Below are 22,238 nucleotides of genomic sequence, written 5' to 3' on the forward strand. Positions count from 1 at the left end.
GTCCACCGCTTGATCCCAGCCGCTGCTAATACCATCCTCGCTTTAGCCCCCTCCTTCCCCTCCCAGGACCTCCACCTCCCACTGGCTGCTCCAGAGTCTCCTCGGATGAGCCCACCCTGGGCCCCTGGGAGGGGCCTGGAGTTGGGTCCCCCTCCCCCCTGGCGAGAAGGGCAGGTCCGAGGTGCTCCCCTCCTCCCGCAGGCCTCTCCCTGGAACGCCTACCCAACTCCATCGCCTCCCGCCACCGTCTGACCGAGAGGGAGGAGGAAGTGATCACCTGTTTCGAGAGGGCCTGCTGGATCGCTCAGGTGTTCCTGCAGGAATTGGAGAAGGTGAGCTGGAAATAATAGCCCCATGGTCATCACTGCCCTCTACTGAGCACCTGTATCTATGCAACCCCCCTCACCCCACTAAAACCGTAGGTCCCGCTTGTGCAAATTAGAAAAGAGGACCCTCCACCTGCCCTGAAGATGCTCTGCTTTATCCATTGGAAAACTCATTATAGTATCCTGATTCTGTAAGCATGAGACTCTCTACTGCCAGAAAAGAGTTTTAATAAACAGAAGAGTCCACGCCACCTGCGAGCGGCTGGGAACCTCCTTGGTGAGCTCAGCTTGTACGACCAAAAATGTGACAGCCCTGTTGTGTTCATTAACTTGTTTACCCCTCACAGCAGCTCTCTGAAGTAGGTATTACATTCATCCCTGTTTAACACATGAGGTTTAGAGAGATTAAGCCATTTGCCCACTACTCTTCCCTTGGAAGGGTACAGTCAGGCCGGTCCTTGTAGACACTCTTCCCAGCTCTCAGGTGCTCCGGAAGCTCCCTACTGGACCCTTTAGGGAGGAGGAGGCCCATTCTTAAAGCCTTGCAGAGGCTGGCAGAGCTGGCCACAGGGGTCTGGAAATTCTCAGGCCTACTTATCTCCCAGCTTCTGCTTCGGGGGGCCTGAACGAACTGTCAACAGGACAGCAGTTCCAGGTGTTAGCAGCATACTGTGATGTTACCCCAGTTCTTCCCTTCTGGGGACTCCTGGTTTAATGGGGGGGGTACAAGCAGCCATATTCAACAAAGATACTTACAGTTACTGCATCCCTGTTTTCACCTCAGGCACTACTTTGAGTACTTTACAGTTGTTCTCTAATTTAACCTTCAAATAGTAACCAACTGCAACAGGTTACGATTGTTATTCCCATTTTGTAGGTGAGGAAACTCAGGTGTGGAGAGTTAAATAGCTTCCCAGAGCTCAGACAGTTATAAGTGGCGTTGGCAGGGTTTGGACCCTGTATGACTTGTGACTTTGGGGTGGTGCTTAAGCCTTCTGTTGTTTAGTAGATGCTAGATGGCAGGCTCTATGGCAGAGGAGATTTAGGATTGGCATCCAGACAGAGGAGGTGGGCACGAGCTGAGAGACTCAGCACCCAGGAGATATTTGAACCTCACCTACTTTGGCAAATGCCAAAATATCAACCCAGCACCTGTTTTTGTGACGGACCATTTTGGAGGCGTCCTCCTCAGGCCAGGTCAGCTCCCATGGAGCAGGATTCTCAGCCTCAAGACTTCTGACGTTTGGGGCCAGATAATTCTTCATTGTGGGGCTGCCCTGTGTAGAATGTCCAGCAGCACTCCCGGCTTCTACCTGTGGGCTGCCAGCAGCCAACCCCCCTCCAACTGTGACAACCAAAAGTGTCTCCAGATATTGCCAAATGTCTCAGGGGCAAAATTGCCCCCCTGTCGAGAGTCACCGTCCTAGAGTCCCTCTGCTTGGCCGGACTTCAGCGGGAAAGAAGTGATTGGGCGGCTCAGCAGAAACAGGACTCGAGTGTACTCCCTGGCAGAGGTCCACGTGGAGACTTGAGTTGACCTCTGCCAAGGTCACATGCAATGTTTCAGGAGCTCTTCATGTTTGAATTACATATAGTTTGGAGGAAGCTTTCATGAAAAAGTGAAAGTCACCCATTCAGTCAGAAGCCTGGGTTTTGGACTCTTAAAGGGGGATTAAGGTGATGAGCTGGAATGGTGTCCAGGGCTGGAACCAGTGCCCCAGGGACACGGGGTGGACAAATGGGCCCCGATAGCTGGTTATCTCGGGTCGAGGGAGGGCAGGCCATAGAACCCTGTGTACCCGGTGCGCTGCAAAGCTGGACGTCCCTCCTAAGACCCAGCGCCAACCTCTGAGGAACTAAGAATCTCTCTAAAACCTATTTCAGTTTCTGAAACATAAGGTGGATGGCTCGTTGATTTTTTTTTTTCCCCTCACATCAGAGAGGGAGGTAGCATAGTGAAGGCAGGCCCATCTCGGTGGGGCTGGGTGACCCTCTCAGAGCTGAGGCTTAAGCGACAGCTCAGTTAATAACAATTGTTCCTCAGCTTTCCCACGAACCGGGGGTCAGCTGTTGGGCTGTTCTGAGGTTACATGGTTATGTGACAGGGACAGTGCAGTGTCTGGCGTCTGGTAGGCACTCGAGTGTTGAAAGAATGCACCAGTAAGTAGTAGAAAGAGCCTGGAATGTGTAGCTGGCCAGACTTGAGTTTGCGGTCCAGGCCCAGGCCAGCTTTGTGTCCTCGGGCACTTTCTGAGCCTCAATTTCCTCATCTATAAGGTGCAGATAAAACCAGCCTTGTAGGGCTGTTATGGGCATCCAGCATTTGCACGGGGAGAGTGCTTTAGACCTATTTTGAATTAAAGCAAGTTAGGTTGAGTTTGGTCTGAGTATTGCCCTACGTGCCCCTAAGGTGGCTGGGGGCTTGGGCGGCGATGGGGCCGCCACCTCTGCCTGGGCTGACCCTGGCCCTGGCCTCTCGGCCTCGGAACTTGCAGACAGTGGCTCTCTCTGTGTTCCCCTTCCCAGATCACAAGTAACACCACATCCCGGCACCTGAAAGTATCTCACCCGGTCGACTACGAGCTCACCTACTTCCTGGAAGCTGCACTCCAGAGCGCTTACGTGACAAACCTGAAGAAGGGGTAGGTCGCTGGCAGCTGAGCGGGACCCGGACATTTCTTTCAGGCCTGGGAGCTGCTGACATTGGTCAGGCCTCCCTCTTCTCTGGGCTGTGTGTGTGCGGGCTCCCTGGAGAGGACGATGGGGGCTGGCTTGTTCCCGTCTTGTCAGACTGAGCTTGCCCAGGCCCTCGGGGGAAGGGCCGAGCTTCAGGAAGCTGCTGAAGCAATAAAGCCTGCACATGTTGGGGATGGTCATCTTTAGAAGGGGGAGTTCTGGGAGCCCGATGATGGTGTGGGAAAGAGTGAAGGACAGTGAGCTGGGTGGTCTGGAGGTGGTCACTGTCGCCTGAAGTGTCAGCTAAAGTCATTTTGCTTCTCTGAGCCTCTTTCTTCCCAAAATTTAATGGAAAAGGTGATTCCTGATTATTCCAACTTTCACAGGGCTGTGAGATCCAAGGGGAAGTGTGGTGAAAGTAAAGGCCTGGCATCATTTTGGGGGTGCGACTGCCCTGCTGGTGAGGTGGCAGGAAGCTCGTTCTGTGCGTTGACTGGAGGGTCCTGGGACCCAAGAACATGGTGCCCAGAACCCCTTTCTTAGTCTTTTGCTCGTTGGGGTTAAGCAAGGCACCCTCCCTCTGTGAAGAGTCTGGTGTATGCTTCCATCTGGGCGGGAGGGGCTGGTGGTGTTTCGTGGGTGCGTTGGTGGTGGTGGAGATGGAGGGAGAAGCGACAGGACCAGGAGGGCGTGTTGCTGGCAACCGTGGCTCTCCGGCGGTTCTGCAGGGCTGAATGCCTCCACCAGGGTGGAGACTAGCAGGTGGGGGCCTGGGTTTCCCGTGCCTCATCGGCTCCCTCCTCAGCATCATTACTACCCTCTGCAGACACCGTGGGCTGGGGCCGTGAGGACATCTGGGCGAGCGGAGGGACTCATGTGTGCCGAGTGCAGCCAGTCACCGTGGAGGCTGGGCACACGTCTCGCCCCTCTCGAGCCTCCCAGGTGGAGGTGGGCCAGCCACACAGGTGTTCCCTCCTCCCCACAGGTGAGGAAATGGAGGGTCAGGATCACAGAGCTTTCTTTGCTCTGACTGGCTAGAGTCCTTTGAAGCCCCTATTTTGTTTTTGGTATGATTTATTTTGTTAAATTTCACTTTATTCATCCTTTTCATTTAACATTTTTTGGAATAGATGATTCTTGCACAGGATACCAAATTAAAAAGGTACAGAAGACTAGACAATAAGAAGTTTCCCTTCCATCTCCATCCCCTGCCTCCTGGTTCCTCTGTAGGCAGTGTTCCTAGGCTCCTGTATCATTCCATGATAGTTAGCAGCATACACAAGCGATTATACGCATATATTATTTTCTTCATTTTTTAAATGCGTATTCTCCCCTTTGCCTTTTTTCATTCAAAATATATCTCTTGGAGATGGTTCCGCATCAGAGCTGCCTTTTCTTTGCACTGCTGCATAGTGTTTGTAGTATCGTATAGTACAGATCTCCTACAATTTGTTTACTCAGTTCCCAACCGAGGAACAGATAGGTCACTTCCAGACTTGGGCTCTTTTCAGCGTATGCCAGAGTCCAGAACAGAACCATACCTATGCATTGTTTCAGTGGGAGTCTGTCTGTAGGGTGGATTCCGAGACAGGAAAGTTCTGGGTCAGAAGGTACGAACGCTGGTCATTTGGGTAGAGGTTGCCAACTTGGACCTCATAGAGGTTGTTTCAGTTTCTGTGCCATCAAGATGTGGGAGAGAGGCTGCTTCGTAAGCCCTCACAACATAGTGCAAGCTTTTTTTTTTAAAGTTTTTATTGAAATATAGCTGATCTACAGTGTTGTGTTGGTTTCAGGTATACAGCAAAGTGATTCAGTCATACATGTATGTGTATGTGTGTGTGTATATATATAATGTCCTTTTTTAGGTTCTTTTCTATTATAGGTTATTACGAGATATTGAGTGTAGTTCCCTGTGTTATACAGTAGGTCCTTGTTGTTTAGCTATTTTATATATAGTAGCGTGTATCTGCTAATCCCAAACTCCTAGTTTATCCCTGCCCCACCTTCCCCCTTTGGTAACCATAAGTTTGTTTTCTATGTCTGTGAGTCTATTTCTGTTTTATAAATAATTCCTTTGTATCATTTTTTTAGATTCCACATATAAATGATATCATATGATATCTGTCTTTGACTTACTTCACTTAATATGATAATCTCTAGGTGCATGCATGTTGCTGCAAATGGCATTATTTCATTCTTTTTATGGCTGAATAGTATTCCATTGTATATATGTGCCACATCTTCTTTATCCATTCATCTGTCGATGGACATTTAGGTTGTTTCCACATCTTGGCTTTTGTAAATAGCGCTGCAATGACCATTGGGGTGCGTGTATCTGTCTGAATTATAGTTTTCTCCAGACACATGCCCAGGAGTGGAATCACTGGATCATATGGTAACTCTATTTTTAGTTTTTTAAAGAACTTTCATACTGTTCTCCATAGTGGCTGTACCAGTTTACATTCCTTCCAACAGTGTAGGAGGATTAGTGCAAGCTTTTTGATGTTTTATTAGGCTTGGTTGGTGAAATATACTCTCTCAGCATCATTATTGTTGGTGGGGGAGATGATATTTATCTATTCACTTTTCCAGTGTTGGTACTTGGAAGGTAATTACTTCTTTTGTTTTTTAAAATAATTTCTGTTGAAGTATATTTGATTTATAATGTTGGCAGTTTCAGGTATACAGGAAAGTGTTTCAGTTTTATATATATGTATACGTACATATATATATATATATATCCTTTTTCAGATTCTTTTCCGTTATAGGTTATTACAAGTGATTGGGTATATAGGTCCCTGTGCTATACAGTAGGTCCTTATTGGTTCAGCGTCATTTTAAATTTGCACTTTTTTTAGGAGTGAGGTTCATTAGATTTCTATGTTTTAATTGTTTGCACCTTTAAAAATACATAATTTATTTTTAAAAAATTTTAATTGAAGTATAGTTGATTTACAATGTTTTAGTTTCAGGTGTACAGCAAAGTGATTCAGATATATATATGTGTGTATTCTTTTTCAGGTTCTTTTCCCCTTATAGGTTAATACAAAATATTGAGTATAGTTTCCTGTGCTATACAGTAGGTCCTTGTTGGTTATCTCTTTTATATATAGTAGTGTGTATATTTTAGTCCCAAACTCCTAATTTATCCCTCCCTCCCCAAAATGCATAATTCATTGATCCCTCCCTCCCTCCTAGTTTATGTAAGTAATATAATTATAATGTTTATGGTGGAAAACTTGGAAAATACATAAAAATATAAAATGGGCAATTTAAAAATCACATATTCAGTCTTTAGATCAGGGACTGGCAGATTATGACCTTCTGGCCAGTCACCTGCTTTTGTAAAGTTTTTTGGAACACAGCTTGCCCGTTGGTTTAGGTATCTTCTATATCTATGGCTGCTTTAGAGCAACAACTGCAAAGTTATATGACTCCAAGCCTAAAATGTTTACTGTCTGGCTCTTTACAGAAAAAAATTTGCTGGCCCCGTATTCTAGGTAATCACTATTAACATTTTGATGTATGTCTTTTCACATTTTTCTATGTACAGATATGCAGGTATATTTTTTTCTTTTCTTTTTTTTAAACAACAACAAAATAGTATCTTATAGTACTGCTGCTTTGTAGCCTGCTTTTTCCACTCAGGGCTTGGTTGGGAGCCTCTTTTCTGTTCCTGCTAATCTCTCTTCTGCATGAAGTCGCTCCCTGTGGCATCAGGGGAAGGTGCCAAGCCCACGCCTGCAGGTGGGCTTAGGGCTTGGTGGGCTGTGTGGCTGGGACAGTCATCCTTGAGCTGGGCCCCGAGGGAGGGGAGATTCCCAGAGACAGGAGGAGTCTGGGTGGGGCAGAAGAGGTAGGATGAGGCTGAGGATTCCAGGATGGGGAACTTGGGAGGGTCCAAGGCCAAATACACTTGGGAAACATTGGGTTAAAGGCTTCTCAGACCCTTTAGAATAGGAATTCCAAGGAGCATGGTTGCAGATAGTCAATTTTCAGGAGGAGGCAAAGACATGTAAAGTTTTCAGTTTCGTTTGACATGGAGCCCTTGTTTGGGGTGGGTCTCTGGGGACCGCTCTTTAGGAACCAGCGCTCCGGGACTCCAAGGGGAACAGCTGGGCTGAAACGCAGTTTCTGGCCCAGGCAGCTTTTCCATCCAGCAGGCATCCCTGTCCCATCAGAGCTACATCCCATTCGGGGTGTTGGAAGCCCCCCGAGCTTCAGCCCTCAATGCCTGGAAGAGAGGGAAGTGGAGTCTTTGTCCAGAATGCAGAGCAGGCCATGGTGAGGCCATTCCCAGGAAGCAGAGGTGGCTGAGATGGCTGGGGGTGGGCGTGGGCCTGGGGGGAGGCAGTCCTGCCCCAGCTGGACCCCGGCCTGGAGGAGGCCTGTGTCCTCCTTCTCTCTCACCACCCTGCCCTCGTGTTAGAGGAGGCGGGGTGCCGCACGAATCCTGTCCTCCAGATGGTAAGAGCAGGGAGAAGGTCCCGGCCAGGAAAAAGGCTCTCTCCTTGCTCTCTCCTCATATATGAACAGCCACCAGAGCACCTGGTTTGTCACAGCTGCTTAGAAAATCTAAGGCAGTATTATCATTTATTTGTATTATTATTTTTTTGAGGCAGTCCACAGCTGGATGGACTGCTGCCTCAAGCTTAAAGTTTACACTTAAAAAAAAAAAAATTTCTCAAGTGCTAGGCCAGGGAGGCAGTGGTGTCCCGTTTGGGACATGAGGATCGGGAGGCCCAGAGAGCCAAGGTGGTTTACCTCCCAAGGGTGGGACTGGCCTGGGAGCCCTGGGTGCCTCCGACCAACCACTCTGTGGCCAGTGGGGTGGGGCGGGGGGGAGTCACCGGGTCACGCACGCTGCCTCTGCTCTAGCTCCACCATGGCTTGTTTGTTCCTATTCAGTTACTGAATTTCAGTTTCAGTGACATGGTGGCCTAGCAGGCTGGTTCCTGTTTTTACTTCCCAGGCAGCTGCCACCCAGCTGCTTCTCTTTAGCTGGAGACTGTCGTCACCCTGTTTTTGCAAATAAAGTTTTTTTGGCACATAGCCACACCCATTCATTTACATACTGTCTCACCCTCAGAGCGGAGAAGTTGGGATTGAGATCAGATGGCTAATCCTGAAATATTTACTCCCTGATCCTTTAAAGAAAAGAGTTTGCTGATGCCTGCTCTCTGTTTAAGAGGTTCTCCCTCCCAAGGCCTCTTGCAGAAGAGGTGCTCTTCTTCCATATGGGAGTCCCATGGAGTAGATTTTGTGGGGAGGGGACAGTTCTAATTTTAGTGTTCTGTGTCCTTCATTCATTCATTTAACAAATATTTGTTATACTAATACGTGCCACCTATTAAGAGCTGAATTTGTGCCAGGCACTTAAGTGCTTTGCTGGTATGTGTCTTTAGTCTTTCCAGGAGCCCTCTGAGGTAGGTGCTGTTGTTAGCACCCCCATTTTACAGATGGGAAAACTGAGGCACAGAGAACATATGTGACTTGTCCTGGACAGAGCCAGGGTTGTGTGTGCCGGTACTGTCTGACACCATTAACCACCAGTCTACACTGCCCACAGCAGAAACCCAGCAGTTAAGACCCTGCTGCCGCCCCCGAGGTGCTCACAGCCTAACGTTTGTTCCCCCGAGTCTGCCTCTACTTGGTATGCGTGGTCCCAGCTTCTGGTTTGAAGAGTTGGTGGGCGTCAGGGCAGGGCCGGGGAGTAGAAGCCACTCAGTGATCCTGAGCAAGTTCCTCTTCTACTCCCCACCCCCACCTCTAATGGGGGGTGTCTGTTTGTCCTGCATCCCAGGGTGTGAGGGTCCAAGAGGAGGGAGGGAACGAAAAGACACTGGAGTACGGAATTCAGAGCCCTATTAACTCCCTCTCCGCTGAGGTCCCCCCACCTCCACCCCTCAGGGCTGCCTGCTCCCTTCCCCACACCAGCTTCTTTGCAGATATGAATGAGGTCAAGGTGAGCGTCCAGGACAGCCGCTCCCTTCCCCACACCAGCTTCTCTGCAGATATGATGAGGTCAAGGTGAGCGTCCAGGACAGCCAGGAGGGAAAGAGGGAGAGAGCCAGCAGTTATCAAGGACATGCTGTGTGCTAGGCTGGACCACATGCTCTGTGTACAACACTCTGTGAAGGAGGTCATGTGACCCCAGCCCACTAGTGAGGGGCTGGGGCTCAGAGAGTCACTTGCCCAACCTCACCCACTGGGATTCCAGCTTTAGATCTGAGCGGCCTGGAAACCCATGCCGTTTCCAGTTTTGGGGGTGTCAAAGGGCAGCCTGGGTACCTGTGGGGTGTGTGGAAGGACAGGGCCCCGGTGATGGGGCTGATCCTTGATGTGCTGAGTTACGGCTCTCCTTCCTTCTCTGGGACCCTGAGTCACATTCTCAGAGGGTGGGCCTGCTTCCTGCCCTGTCTTTGTTCTGCGCACTCAGGGCGTGTGTGTGTGTGTGTGTGTGTGTGTGTGTGTGTGTGTGTGTGTGTGTGTGTGTGTGTGCGCGCGCGCGCGTGCCGGTTGTGGGCAGAGGCATTAACCAACCGTCATCCCTCCAGGAAAGCCCAAGTAATTTTAGTTAGTTTTCTGTTGCTCTCACTTTGTTCCCCTGTCTTTGTCCTCTTCTTCCTGAAGCACAAATTTCAGTCCTTAAAGCTGATGCTGACTCCCTCCCCACCCCCGCCCTTTATTCCCAAATAAAGAGGAATGGAAACTGGATCATCATTTCTTTCCAAGCAAACAGCCCAAATATTTGAAAGCCTGAGTGTGAGGAGTAGTTCCCAGGACACGTGGGAACAACTCAGCCCCTCTCTCAGTTTCCTGTGAACACATCCAGCCCGGCGGTAGCCCTGGAATGTGACATATATAAAGTAGCCCTGGGTGCCTGGGCAGGCTTTAAATAATTTCTTTACACCTTTCCTCTTGATAGTAGCTAATGTTGAATACTTACTGCACGTCAGGCAGAATGCTAATGCCTTTACGTGTAATCCTGTGAAGTTGGAACTAGTAATATCCCCATTTTCCTGAAGGAGAGGTTAAGTAACTTGCCCAAGGTCACAAGGCTAACAGGTGGTATTGCCAGGAGCCTGGTGCTGAACTGTGTCTGCCCAACCCCACAGCCTGAGGCCATGCTCATTACATAGTCCCGGGCCCAGGATACCACCCACCCACAGTAGGTCTGCATCAGTGAGCTCCTGTAATTATGTATCATGGTCTTCAGGTCAAAGTTACATCTTCCTGGGTGAGTCACCAGTTCCAGTATTTTTCTTATACATTTGTCATTATTAGGAAGTTAATAAAAAAAGTCGCCTTAGCCCGGGTTTCTCAGCCTCAGCACTGCTGACGTTTTGAGCCAGATCTCCTTTGTTGTGGGAGCCTGTCCTGTACACTGTAGGTTTTAGCAGCAACCCTGGCCTCCACCAGTAGATGCCAGTAGAACCCCCCACCCCGCAAGTGTGACAACCAAAAATGTCTCCAGACACTGAAAAGTGGCCTGGGCTGGGGGTAGGGGGCAAAATCGCCCCCACTTGAGAACCACTGTCTTAGCCCAAGGCGTGAGAGGCAGGAGGTCAGGGGGAGATTGGGACTCAGACGCCTGATATTGGGTCACCTTCTCCAGGGCAGCTCTGGAGAGTCTTTTAAAGGGCTCCAGAGCCATTTCCTGCAGGTTAAACTCACCCGCACTTGCCTGGGCTCTTGCGGTGTTTGGGAAGGGTTGGGGAGAAACCCTCCCCTGTGTTCAGAGAGGTCACAGCCCAGTAGGGGGGACGGCGCCAAGGTGGAAAAGCCCAGCAGCTCATTTCCCAGCTGGCCTCCGAGAGCCCATGGAGTGATGAGGACCCTCTTCACGGAGCTCACGTCCCAGTGGGGAAATGACGGTGTGGGATCCAGATGTTGACGATGGACAGCGCTCTGTACGAGAGGAAAGGAAGGCAGAGAGGTGCGAGTGCTGCCTGGGACGGGGTGGACTCTAGAGAGACGTTTCATCCTGAGGGGCCAGGTGGAATGGAGCCCCCAGGGCTCAGGCGCTGCTGGGTGTTAGAAGAGGTTCCTTAGGGCCTGACGAACAGGAAGAGGTGGTGGGATCTGCTTCACAGATTCTGGGCTCTAACCTGAGAGCCTGAGCTCATTCCTGTGTGGGCATGGGGTGGACCCAGGTTCCAGACGGCCCAGCGGAGCCCTTGCTGAGAATGGGGTGCTCAGCCCCAGGGGCCAGGTGGCCACAAGCAGTGCTCTTCCCAGGGTCCAACTTGTCCCTCCAGTTGAGGGTTTGACATAATTTACAGGGTGTGGTGTTCTCCACTGTGTAATGTGGGTGATGTCTTCTCGGCCTCCAGACAGTGCTTCTCCTTTAATTCTGAGCTTCGGTGAGGCCTGGGCCTCCCTTATGCTGCCCACTTACTCATTCAGTGTCTGAGGGACATTCATTTTTCCCAAGGGCCTTGCCCTATTGATCCAGCAGTTAATTCCCCCAGCTGACTCCTGCCCCTTGCTCTGCCTAATTGACCTGGGATTGAAAGTGCTGGCCTGAAAGTCAGGAGTTGGGAGGCCCCTACCTGGGGTCCGCTTCCCCTCACTGCCACCAGAGGGCAGCCGTGGACTCTGGTTGGAGCCTCGCCCCGGGCAGTTCTGTGGATGCCCCTGCCAGGAGGCAGCTTTCTGTTGGACTGGGGGGTTGATGGCTGCTGGGCCCAGGGTCTTGGCTGTGGGGGAGGCTTGGTTCTCCTTTGCACAAAGCAGCCCAGGGGTGAGGCAGCAGGGGACACCTGGGGGTGGTGCAATGCCAGGGAATCTGTTGATGACCCTGACCTCACTAGGACCGGGTCTCTGAGTATCTCCCAAGAAAAGAATGTGAGCCGGGGCTTCCCTGGTGGCGCAGTGGTTAAGAATCCGCCTGCCAATGCAGGGGACACGGGTTCGAGCCCTGGTCCAGGAAGATCCCACATGCCGCGGAGCAACTAAGCCCATGGGCCACGACTACTGAGCCCACGTGCTGCAACTACTGAAGCCCGCACGCCTAGAGCCCGTGCTCTGCGGCAAGAGAAGCCACCGCAATGAGAAGCCCGCGCGCCGCAACTAGAGAAAGCCCGCGCACAGCAACGAAGACCCAACGCAGCCAAAAATAAATCAAAAAAAAAAAAAAAAAAAAAAGGACGTGAGCCAACTTGGCTCCTTCCCCCACAGCAAGCAAGAGGCCATTTCTCTTTGGGGTGGTTTTTTCTCTTCTCCCTTGACCTACAGAGCCCATTCTTGGCTCAGGGCTGAGAGTGAGCTTGGGCCATGTGTGTTGAACCAGGTGGGCTGCATGTTTTGTGCATGCTCTTAAAAAAATTTGTTTTAATCACTAAAGCAATATATGCTCATTGTACCAAAACCAAACAATAGAGAAGAGAGTGTTTTCTGAGGGAGTTGCCCAGGGCTTGGCAGGTTGTGCGGCCTTATGAAGACACTCTCCCTTTCTGCTGTGTGTGTGTGTGTGTGTGTGTGTGTGTGTGTGTGTGTGTGTGTATGTAGGCACCTTAGAAAACCTGCTGTTGGGTATGACCCCGTAAGGGGTGTGTTCAGTCAGTAGTAATTTTGTATTCTTAGCAACCACCCAGTATCTGCAGCGCTGGGGGAGGGCACAAGACAGAAGGCTCTCAGGGGCATTCAGGGGCCAGAATCACCCAACAGTGAAGCCCAGGAGAGCCTCCTGGTGGTCACAGAAGAGACCTCTTTGGGCACAGGGAGACCTCTGAGGCCCATCGGAGAGAGCACATCCTTCCAGCGTCTCTTAATGCACAGCCTTTATTTATTGTCAGCACCCACCGCCCATACCCCACCTCACTAGAAAGCTCCCCTCGCCTGGATGTCTTCAGTGTCCTGCAAAGGAAGTGTCACAGCCTTTTTCTGGGGCTGGGAGTGAAGAGGGAGCTATCAGTTTCACATTTGAAACTGATAATGTGAGTCTGTGGCAAGAAGGAATAGCTTCATAACCATTTGAACTTCACCTGACCTTGTCTCCTGATTCAACCCTCTAGCTGTTGGGATCTGCCAACTGGCTGAGCATTTCTGGGTCTTTGACCGGAAACCTCTCATACATAATTAGCAATGCCAGCCCTGAAACGGGGACTTCTGGCCAGTGTCGTACGTACCAGAGCCTGTTTAGGTTCCATTCAGTGAAAAATTCCATGCATTTTCTCATTCTCTGTTTGAAATCCAACAAAATCCGCCCCCCCAAAATTTGTTGAGCACCTACTGTATGCAAAATATTTTGCTAAGCTCTTGAATAAACCATGAGCGTGTCTAATTTTACAGACCGTGAGCTCCTTATGTGCAGGGCTGTGAATAAGCTATTCATTCACTCATTCGGTCTCTTAATTCTTTCTCTCTGCATTAGTTGGATGCCTGTTGAGAACAGGACACTTGGTGTACAGTATCCAGGCACTTAGTATACAGTAGGCACTTTGTAAAGATTTAGTTGAGGGAGTCCTGGAGTTCAAATAGCCAGGAAAGGAAAATAACTGCAGCGCTGGGGGAGGACTGTGCCATTGTCTTTCTCAAGGGTTTTGTTAGTTAAAAGGGAGTGAAATCTGAACCACTTGATACCTGCAGTGAACCCATCTCTCCCCTTGGGTGAGTGACGGCCTGAAAAGGCAGGCATCTTCCAGGCTTTAATTTTGTGACTGGAAAATGAGGATTTATTTATTCCACAATGATTTCTTTTCTTTTTTTTTAATAAATTTATTTATTTATTTATTTTTGGCTGTGTTGGGTCTTCGTTGCTGTGCGTGAGGTTTCTCTAGTTGTGCTGAGCGGGGGGCTACTCTTTGTTGCGGTGTGCAGGCTTCTCATTGTGGTGGCTTCTCTTGTGGAGCACGGGCTGTAGGCGCGCGGGCTTCAGTGGTTGTGGCACATGGGCTCAGTAGTTGTGGCTCTCGGGCTCTAGAGCACAGGCTCAGTAGTTGTGGCGCATGGGCTTAGTTGCTCTGCGGCATGTGGGATCTTCCCGGACCAGGGCTTGAACCCGTGTCCCCTGCATTGGCAGGTGGATTCTTAACCACTGCGCCACCAGGGAAGTTCCCACAATGATTTCTTGAGTGCCTTCTATATTCCAAGCATTGTGCTGGTACCCGGGAATGTGAAGCTCCCCTCACCAACCTCATTAGAAGTTGCAACGACTGGATAAGATGAAGTGCTTTGGAAAAATCTGCCCCACTGCCTACTGCTGACCAGGGGCCTGGGGGAGCTTGCCGCCTCCTTGCATGGCTCCCCTGGAGGCCCCCCTAAGATGAGCTGTTTCCCTTGACCCATCCCTGCATGCACATATCCTCTTTCTCTGCTCCTGGCCAGCCAGAGTTTACTTGAGTTGGAATCCATGACCTCCTGGCTTCTCCACATGCAGCCTGATTCTGGGCCAGGATTTGTTTGAGGCCCTGTTTGGAAAGTGGCAGCTTTGCTCAGAAAGGTCAGTGTGAGAGACCAGAACAAAAAGATCTTTCAAGCTGGCCTCTCACAGGGCTCAGAAAAGCCCCAGCTCTACTTGGCACTGGCAGTTTAGACCCGGGACAGGATTACTCAAGCTGGTGGGAGAAACCCCATCTAGTTTCCCATTTCCCAGAGGGCTGAGCTGAGGCGGACGGGCATTCCCGACATTTCAGAACAGGTCGGCACCAGCCAGGAGCCCAGATCTCTCCCTGTCTAGCCCTGGCCACTGGAACCTATGTTGGTTTTTCTCTTTACCTGCATTCAATAAAAACTGGGATTTACCCAAAAGATGCCTAAAGGTGATTATTTGCTTTGCTAAAGAATTCCTGGGAGCTTATTTAGATGCCAGAGTCCCTTATAGATTTGAAAATAGTAAAAATATACAACTTTGGAGGCACAAGATCTTGTTAAAATTGCAGTTCTCATTCCTAAATTGAGTGTGTATTGGGGGAGGAAGCTGAAACAAAACAACTAGTATACCAAGTCCATGATTTCAGGTATGCTTGATTAAGGTGAGGTATCTACTGAAGTAAAAAGAAAGAAGATATAAAGAAAAGTATTACACAAAATAATAACACTGATGGTGTACAGCTAGTAGCAAAAATTGTAGATGTGGTATGCAGATGACAGAAGTCTGGGAGATGCTGATTGCAACTGAAGACCTGATTTTATAGAGGAGAGGGCCGTGCATAGCCCACAGAGGTGAGCTCTGCCCTCAGTAGCACTGCCCAGGCATGAACCATCTCTAAGGACCCTGTGGAGCCCTGTGCTGCTTGCCCCTCCTGGTTCTTCAGAAGCTCTAGGCAGGCTAGGGAATATCGTTGTGACTCTGACTCTATCCCCCAGGTCTTTGTCTCCATTCTCAGCCTTACAAACAGGAGTCTGAGTTCATAGTGTTGGTTGTTTGCACATTTGGGGCTTGCTTGTATGAAACCAGAGGTTCCCAGAAGGCAAGGAATTGATCTCCTGTCCTTTTATGCCTCCAAGCTTCAGAGCCCCCAGGAATCTATTTCACGCATGAAAGCTGCAGGAGGGGCTCACGTGACTTTCCCGGCTGCCACCTTTGGCCTTTCACCCTCTGTGATCTTTCATTTCTAAACTTGCTGGCCTGGGAGCCTCTGCTTTCCCTTGCGAGCTATTGATCTAGGGAACCCCCCGGAACAAGTGAGGACGGCAGTCCTCAGACATTTGCTGAGCACACATGCCCGGGCTGAGCTTCAGGAACAAGACTGCCCTCAGGGGGTGCACAGTGGGAAAGGGGTCAGCCTGTAAATGGAAAATGACTGCAATGCCATGCTTGCTTCAAAAGAGGAGTTAACATGGGGCAAAAGCTATGCAGTCAGGAGGGGTGGGTGTGGGGAGGGGCCCAGGGAAGGCTGCAAGGAGGAAGTGATGTTGGAAAGTGATGTATAAAAACACAAGTTTTTTTAAGGATGAGTAGGAGAAGGGCTCTTTAAGGCAGTAGGGGAAGCCTGTTCCAAGACTTGACATAGCGAACTGTGAACGGTTGTTCAGAAAGGACTTGAGTGGTGGGAGATGAGATGGGAGAGAGGCAAGGGGCAGACCCGACAGCGCTGGGACACCGTACTGAGGGCCTAGACTGAATTCTGTAAGCCTGGGGGCACCGACAAAAGGCCAACATGGGAAGGAACAAGATGACTTTTGCATGTCAGTAGAGCCCTCAAGGGGCAGTGGGAGTGGTTTTTCAAACTCAGGCCACACCCATCAGTGGGTTGCAAGATCTGTTTGGTGGGCTGCCGCCAGCATTTTTAAAATGGGGAAGTAGTGGGAGGCGTAAAATAGAAAATATCAGAGTGGATTGCATTGCACATAGTAGAGATAGGTAATATATCAGGAAACTTCAGTTTTATGTAAGCAGTGTGTGCATATATACAGGGTTGCAATGTCAGGTGTATTTCTTACTATGGATCACACTTTAAAAAGCTTGCAAATGACTTTAAGGCACAGAGGGCTGACTGGAGGGGGTGAGACCAGCTGTCACTGTCATCTAGGCCCCAGGTGATGCAGGCCAGTCTACGGCCCTGGTGCTAGGGATTGAGAGGTAAGGATGGATTCCAGTGTAGACCGGATGTGACAGATGAAGATGGAGAATTTGAGGTTGACTGAAGTCAGAAAGTCTGGCACCAGCCCAAAGCACTTGGGCCAAGATAACATCTTGTTTGAAATACTCGATCTTGGTCTCTTTCTGGTGGTAAACTGGAGGCCTGGGTTTCTAGAGGGCTACGGTGGAGAAGGATCCTTTCTATTCTTTGATCACTGATGTCCTGGGCCTCTAGGATCCTGGTGTTAACAATTCTGACCTTTCATACCAATTATTGGATGTTTTCAAATAACACTCAAATGGGCAGGCTCCTCCTAGTGTCTGCAGGTTTGATGAGGATGTCTTTGTGGGAACTAGGCTGGTAATGACCCTGCTTCTACTGTCTTCCCGCTAGGAACATCGTGAAAGGCATGAGAGAACTCCGGGAGGTCCTACGCACTGTGGAGACCAAAGCAACTCAGAACTTCAAAGTGGTAATGGAGGAGGCCCCAGGGCTGGGTGCTGGCTGTGGCTGGTTTATTCAGGGATTGATTTCAGTGGGAGGCAGCAGAAATCCTAGCAGGCAGCCTCTGAATCAGGGATAACAATATGTCGAGTGTGTGCTTCTCCTCTCCCTATCATGCTCATGGCAGACATTGCTAGTCAATCTCAGCATTCTTTTCCTCCAAGCCTGGGACACACCCTCAGCATCCTTCTCATCGCAGCACTGCACATAGCCCCTCATGTTAGATCAATGCTGAAACCTCCTGTCATCCCTTCCTAGCAAGGTGGTGTGCTAATTCTTAGGGACTTGTTTATGATCTTAATAAATAACCTTGGCTTGCTTTCCTGCCCCAATTCAGGCCTACCTTCTTAGGCTTCTACCCCTAATCAGAGCCACAGCTGCTTCTCACTCTAGACTTTTCGGTCAAATATCAGAAAGGTATCTGGTGGAGAGAGCTGCTTGCGCTGAGGGCTTTATGCTCTGCAAGGGCTGTGAATACTCAGAGCTGTGCTGGGCTCCATGGGGCCAGGAGGAGGAGGAAATGTACCTCTTGTCTAGGAGAAGAGAGAGGACAAAAGATGAAGTCGGAGCCATCACAGGCCAACAGAAGGGGTGGGGCAGCTCAGTGCTGGAGGCACAGAGAAGCAAGGGGGCTCCTTGGGGCACAGTGGTGGACCTCCTGGAGGGGCAGCAATTTGCAAGCAGGCAGATTTGGCTGGATGGTGAGTGGAGGGCACGGCAGGCCGCGGCCGGGCAGAGCCAGCATGTGCCTACATCTGAGTTCCTCCCTCTCTGCCAGATGGCAGCCAAGCACCTGGCAGGGGTCCTGCTGCACTCCCTGAGCGAGGAATGCTACTGGAGCCCCCTGTCCCACCCGCTACCCGAGTTCATGAGCAAGGAGGAGAATTCCTTCATCACGCAGGCCCTGCGGAAACCTCAACTCTACGAAGGAGACAAGTAAGCCTATCTGCTCTGGGGACCACGCCAGGCTCAGGCCACCGTCCCCAGGGTTCGGTCCCCACTGGCGGCCCCTCTCTCTGCCCCATGCTCTCCTGCAGCCGCCACCCAGCTCCCTGCCAGGCAGGCTCTTCAGAAGCAGCAGGAGCCACATAGACTAGAGAAGGCAGCTCTCGGGGCGGGGGGTTGAGGGGGCGTCCTCTAAGGCACCCAAAGGCCAAACAAATTATTTGGCGGGCGGGGGGAGGGGGGTACCTGCCTTCCTAATGGTCTTAATGCACTGTCTGTCGTGTTTGTGCCAGTAATCAAAGGTGGGGTCTGTGAGCTTCTTTCTCGCTCTTGTCTGCTGCTGGCCCCAGCCGCTTCATGCAGTGCTGGGGGCTGGAAGGGGCATCCCCCTCAAGAGCATTGCAGTATTTCCAGCCCTCGCCCACCGTAGGCTTTCAGATCCATGACTCTGGGGCATGATAAAGAGCTGCAGGTGGGATCCTGTGCCTGTGAATTATGCAGGAGAAGGTCACCTTACCAGGGCTGGTGCTGACTCCGGGGCAGAAGGGCCGGCGTGGCAGGCCAGCCGTGCAGCTTCGGAGGGCCGTGCTGGAGCCAGGCTGCCATTTGTGTCTTGCAGCCTCTACTGCCCGAAGGATAACATTGAGGAAGCCCTGCTGCTGCTACTCATCAGCGAATCCATGGTGAGCTCAAGGCCTCTGGCCCGTGGAATAAAGCTGTGGGGCTTGGGCACAGGCCACCAGGTCCTGGCCAAGCCCAGCCCCCAGGGATGTCCCTGAAGCAGCCCCCAGGGATGTCCCTGAAGCAGGCCTCTGTTCCCCACTCAGGGGGTGCGGCTCCCTCATGAGATTTAGGTGTGGAGTACAAGGCTGCATTCGGGGGCCTGGGTCCTACCCCTAAACGAGTAGGGACTGGGCGAGCTAACAAATTCCCACCTCCTGCGTCTGGAATTACAAAAGGTATCATCAGCCAGTCAACAGAATGTTGCATGAACAGTTCTGTGCTGGGTCGGTGATGATGGAAGGGAGTAGAAGGAACGTGTACTTTCACGGCGGGAGGCCTGGATTCAGGTTCCGGCCCTGCCACTCAGTAGCTGAGGGCCCTGGGCAGATCACCTAAGCTCTGTGAGCCTCAGCTCCCACCTCTAAGGTGATAGTAACTCACAGAGGTGAGGTGCCTGTACAAGGGATCCACTCATTCATGCCACTCTTAATACAGAGTGTCATCCACTTTGTGCCAGGCCCTGTTCTAGATGCCAGAGAAGTAGCAGCAAACAAAACGGAGAAAACTCCCCGCCCTCATGGAGCTTACATTCTAGTGAGGGAGGTGGGCAATAAATGAATTAACTACTCAACTACCCAGGGTTGCGATGTCTAAGTGCTGTGGAAAAATAAGGCGGAGCGGGTAAGGTGTGCCGGATAGAGCACATGTGAAATGCTCTCTAGATTTTTTTCACAAGACCCGCTTCTCCTGCCCCGGGCAAACACACATGCGCACGCACACACACACACACACACACGTGCCGTGGAGGCTCAGTGTCGGGGAGAAGTGTGTTGGGTGGTCCGGGAGGTGGTGAGATGAAGGATGGGTGGTCCAAGGGGGCTGAAGGAAGGGTGGACAAGAGCAGCAAAGCCAGGTGTCCTGTGACTGAGGGGCCCCTCAGAGCTTATGAGCTGGGGACCCCCGGGTTGAGAGCTAGGTTTTTTAAAATGATGCACCTGAGAGCAGTGTGTGAAAGTGGAGTTTAAGGAACTGGGTCCCCAAATAGCCAGAAACAAATGTCCCTTTGGAAACCTGGGACTGTGTGATGCCAGGGTTTGTTTAGAGACCTCTGGTCAGTGGGTTGCCTCTGGCTGAGCAGGTCCCCCAGCAAGTAGACAGGAAGAGGGACACTGGACTCGGGGGTGAGAGAGTGTATCCTTCCCCAGCCAGGCGGGGTCCATTCGGATCCAAGAGTGCCGGGGAAGGGGCGTGGATATATGGATCCCGAGGACAAACTGGCCGGGACATGGTCCTGAAAGGTTTGCACGGTGCGTGCTTGTGTGGAGGTTAGGTGGTTGCTGCTGGGTGGGGACATCTAGCTGGTTAGCCCAATGTGGAGGTAGAGGTACCAAGTGCCAGATCTGATTTTCATGGGAGAACAGTGTACTTCTCACAGACGGAACCCCAGTTTTTAATTATGGAACCTCAGCCATAGACGGGTATCCTCTCCCTGCCCCCTTCACACACCTCAGCCATCTCAGCACCTACACCATCAGGTGTGACTGCACAGAACTCACCTGTCTCGGGAAACACAGGTCATTATTGTCACTTTCCTATGCTGAGGGTTACAGTGTTGTCTGCAGGTGGGAAGTAAAAAGGTGAAAATGGGAACGTTTCTTAGGTCCTTTCTCTGCCAGATTCCAAGCTGATTATCTCATCTAGGTAGGCATTGTGTTGAGCGGTTTGAAAAATAACAATTTCATATGATTCAGTCTAATACTAATATGTTCCCATCTTACAGATGAGAAAAGTAAGGTCCAAGACAGGTACATGTCTTGGTCAAGGTCACATACTAATAATCCTTGCAGCCATGATTCAAATCACGTCTGTGATTCACCGACTGCTCTAAGTCTTGGTTTTCTCATCTGTCAAAGGGTCAAGGGGGTAACTTTGAGGATCAAGTGCGACAGAGCTTGGCGAGGGCTTTGTAAACAAGGAAGGCCTTGGCTGTCTGTGTGAGAATGGTCAGCATTTTTCTCCCTGGCAGGGATAGAGGCTGGGCTCTGTCTCCCTAAGTATTTTCTGTGGCCATTGCTTGATCCGGGTGCCCAGAACCAGAGCTGAGATGCCTTTCCATTAAAGTTATTCCCCCCAAACCCTCAAGCTGCCCGTATATCTCAGAGTAGAGAATGGCCTTTTACTAAAAGGTGACCCATACTTGGAGCCAAGGTGGTTTCCCTCTAAGCAGCTCTTTCAAGAGGATATGTGGCCGGCTGGCCTCCACCGGCAACTCGGGGGATCCAGGCCGGCTGGCCAGGCAGGTGTCGTGGGAATTCCCTGTGGCCTGCACAGCAGCAGAAGTGCTCAGATGCCGAGTGTGCCGTAGCTGGGAGGAGGCACTCTTCCAGGGCTGGCTGGCTGGTTTCCTCCTGCTCACACCCAGCCTGTCACACATCTAGAAGCTTCAGGTATTTGGGGGAGGATGTTGGCGATGGACATAGCTTTGGTGTCTCATCTATTGAGGGTTTTCCACCTGGGATCTGGATCTGGCCACTGTGGCTCTGCGCAGTTTTTCAGTGACCAGACCTCCTCTGACTTCTCACTTGCTCTTATTTTACCCCCTCCTTTCCTGCAGGTCACATTCTCCATCAGATGTGGGCGCCACGCTCCTGCTCTGACCCTTCACCTGACCCCTGAGGCTCAGCCTGGCCTCCATGTACCAGCAGGGTTTTCCTCATCTCCCTTTAATGCTGGCTGGGTTTGGCTACAGATGATAGGGAGAAACCTCTAGAAGCAGCAGCTGCCTTGGCTGCTCCTTGGGTTCTCCTAATCCCTGCAGAATTCTTTATGCGGCAGTAACAGCTATTGCAGCACAACCAGCCCAGGAGGCATAATCATCACAGCTCTCCACTTCCAGGGTCGCCAGAGCTAGCTGCTCCAGGAAAGGGTGTTTGCAGGTTTCCTGAGCACGTCCACCCCTATTTTGTGGTTTGGAACTCAGAGGAGTAGGCTGCATGGGATCTGGGTGTGGGGTTGGTACCTGAAGTATGGTTTTTGTTTCGGGCTGAGTGTGATCAGAATGAATAGGACAGCCCTTGTCTTTCAAGAGGTAAATAGAAACCTTACAAATGCTTTCACAGAAACGCAAGGGACATGAGTTATAACTGGCTAAAGGAGATTTGTGTTTTGGACTCAGTTTTGAGTTTTCAGGACCAAAAGGACACTTAAAAATGCCCATCCACCTACCCATCCACCCACCCACCTACTCATCTCTCCACCATCCAGTCTTGTTTGAGCAGCAACAGTGTGCAGAGCTGTGCTCAGCACTGGGGGTAGAATGAGGAATAGTTAAATCACAGCGCTTGTCCCAGGCGTCCTCCTACCCAGTGGAACATGTGTCTGGAGACACGGAGGAAATCCTCGTCCCCAAACCAGAAGGAATTATCTCAGTCTGCTGAACCTCAAATGCATATTCTAGTTTTTTTTTTTTTAAACATCTTTATTGGAATATAATTGCTCTACAATGGTGTGTTAGTTTCTGCTGTATAACAAAGTG

The 22,238-nt window shown here is 50.7% G+C and overlaps 1 protein-coding gene across 1 annotated transcript in view; it reads left to right on the top strand.

Annotated features, from left to right (window-relative positions):
• TTC7A (tetratricopeptide repeat domain 7A) overlaps positions 1-22,238 on the top strand; it is a 129,874-nt gene that overhangs the window by 42,206 nt on the left and 65,430 nt on the right. Inside the window, exons 4-8 of the mRNA XM_061168743.1 lie at positions 202-332; positions 2,853-2,968; positions 16,925-17,003; positions 17,814-17,971; positions 18,600-18,663. Of these exons, the coding sequence (XP_061024726.1) occupies positions 202-332; positions 2,853-2,968; positions 16,925-17,003; positions 17,814-17,971; positions 18,600-18,663 (548 nt within the window). The remainder of the gene's footprint in view (positions 1-201; positions 333-2,852; positions 2,969-16,924; positions 17,004-17,813; positions 17,972-18,599; positions 18,664-22,238) is intronic.

This window comes from Eubalaena glacialis, chromosome 14, assembly GCF_028564815.1.
Source record: "Eubalaena glacialis isolate mEubGla1 chromosome 14, mEubGla1.1.hap2.+ XY, whole genome shotgun sequence".
NCBI classification, from domain to species: domain Eukaryota; kingdom Metazoa; phylum Chordata; class Mammalia; order Artiodactyla; family Balaenidae; genus Eubalaena; species Eubalaena glacialis.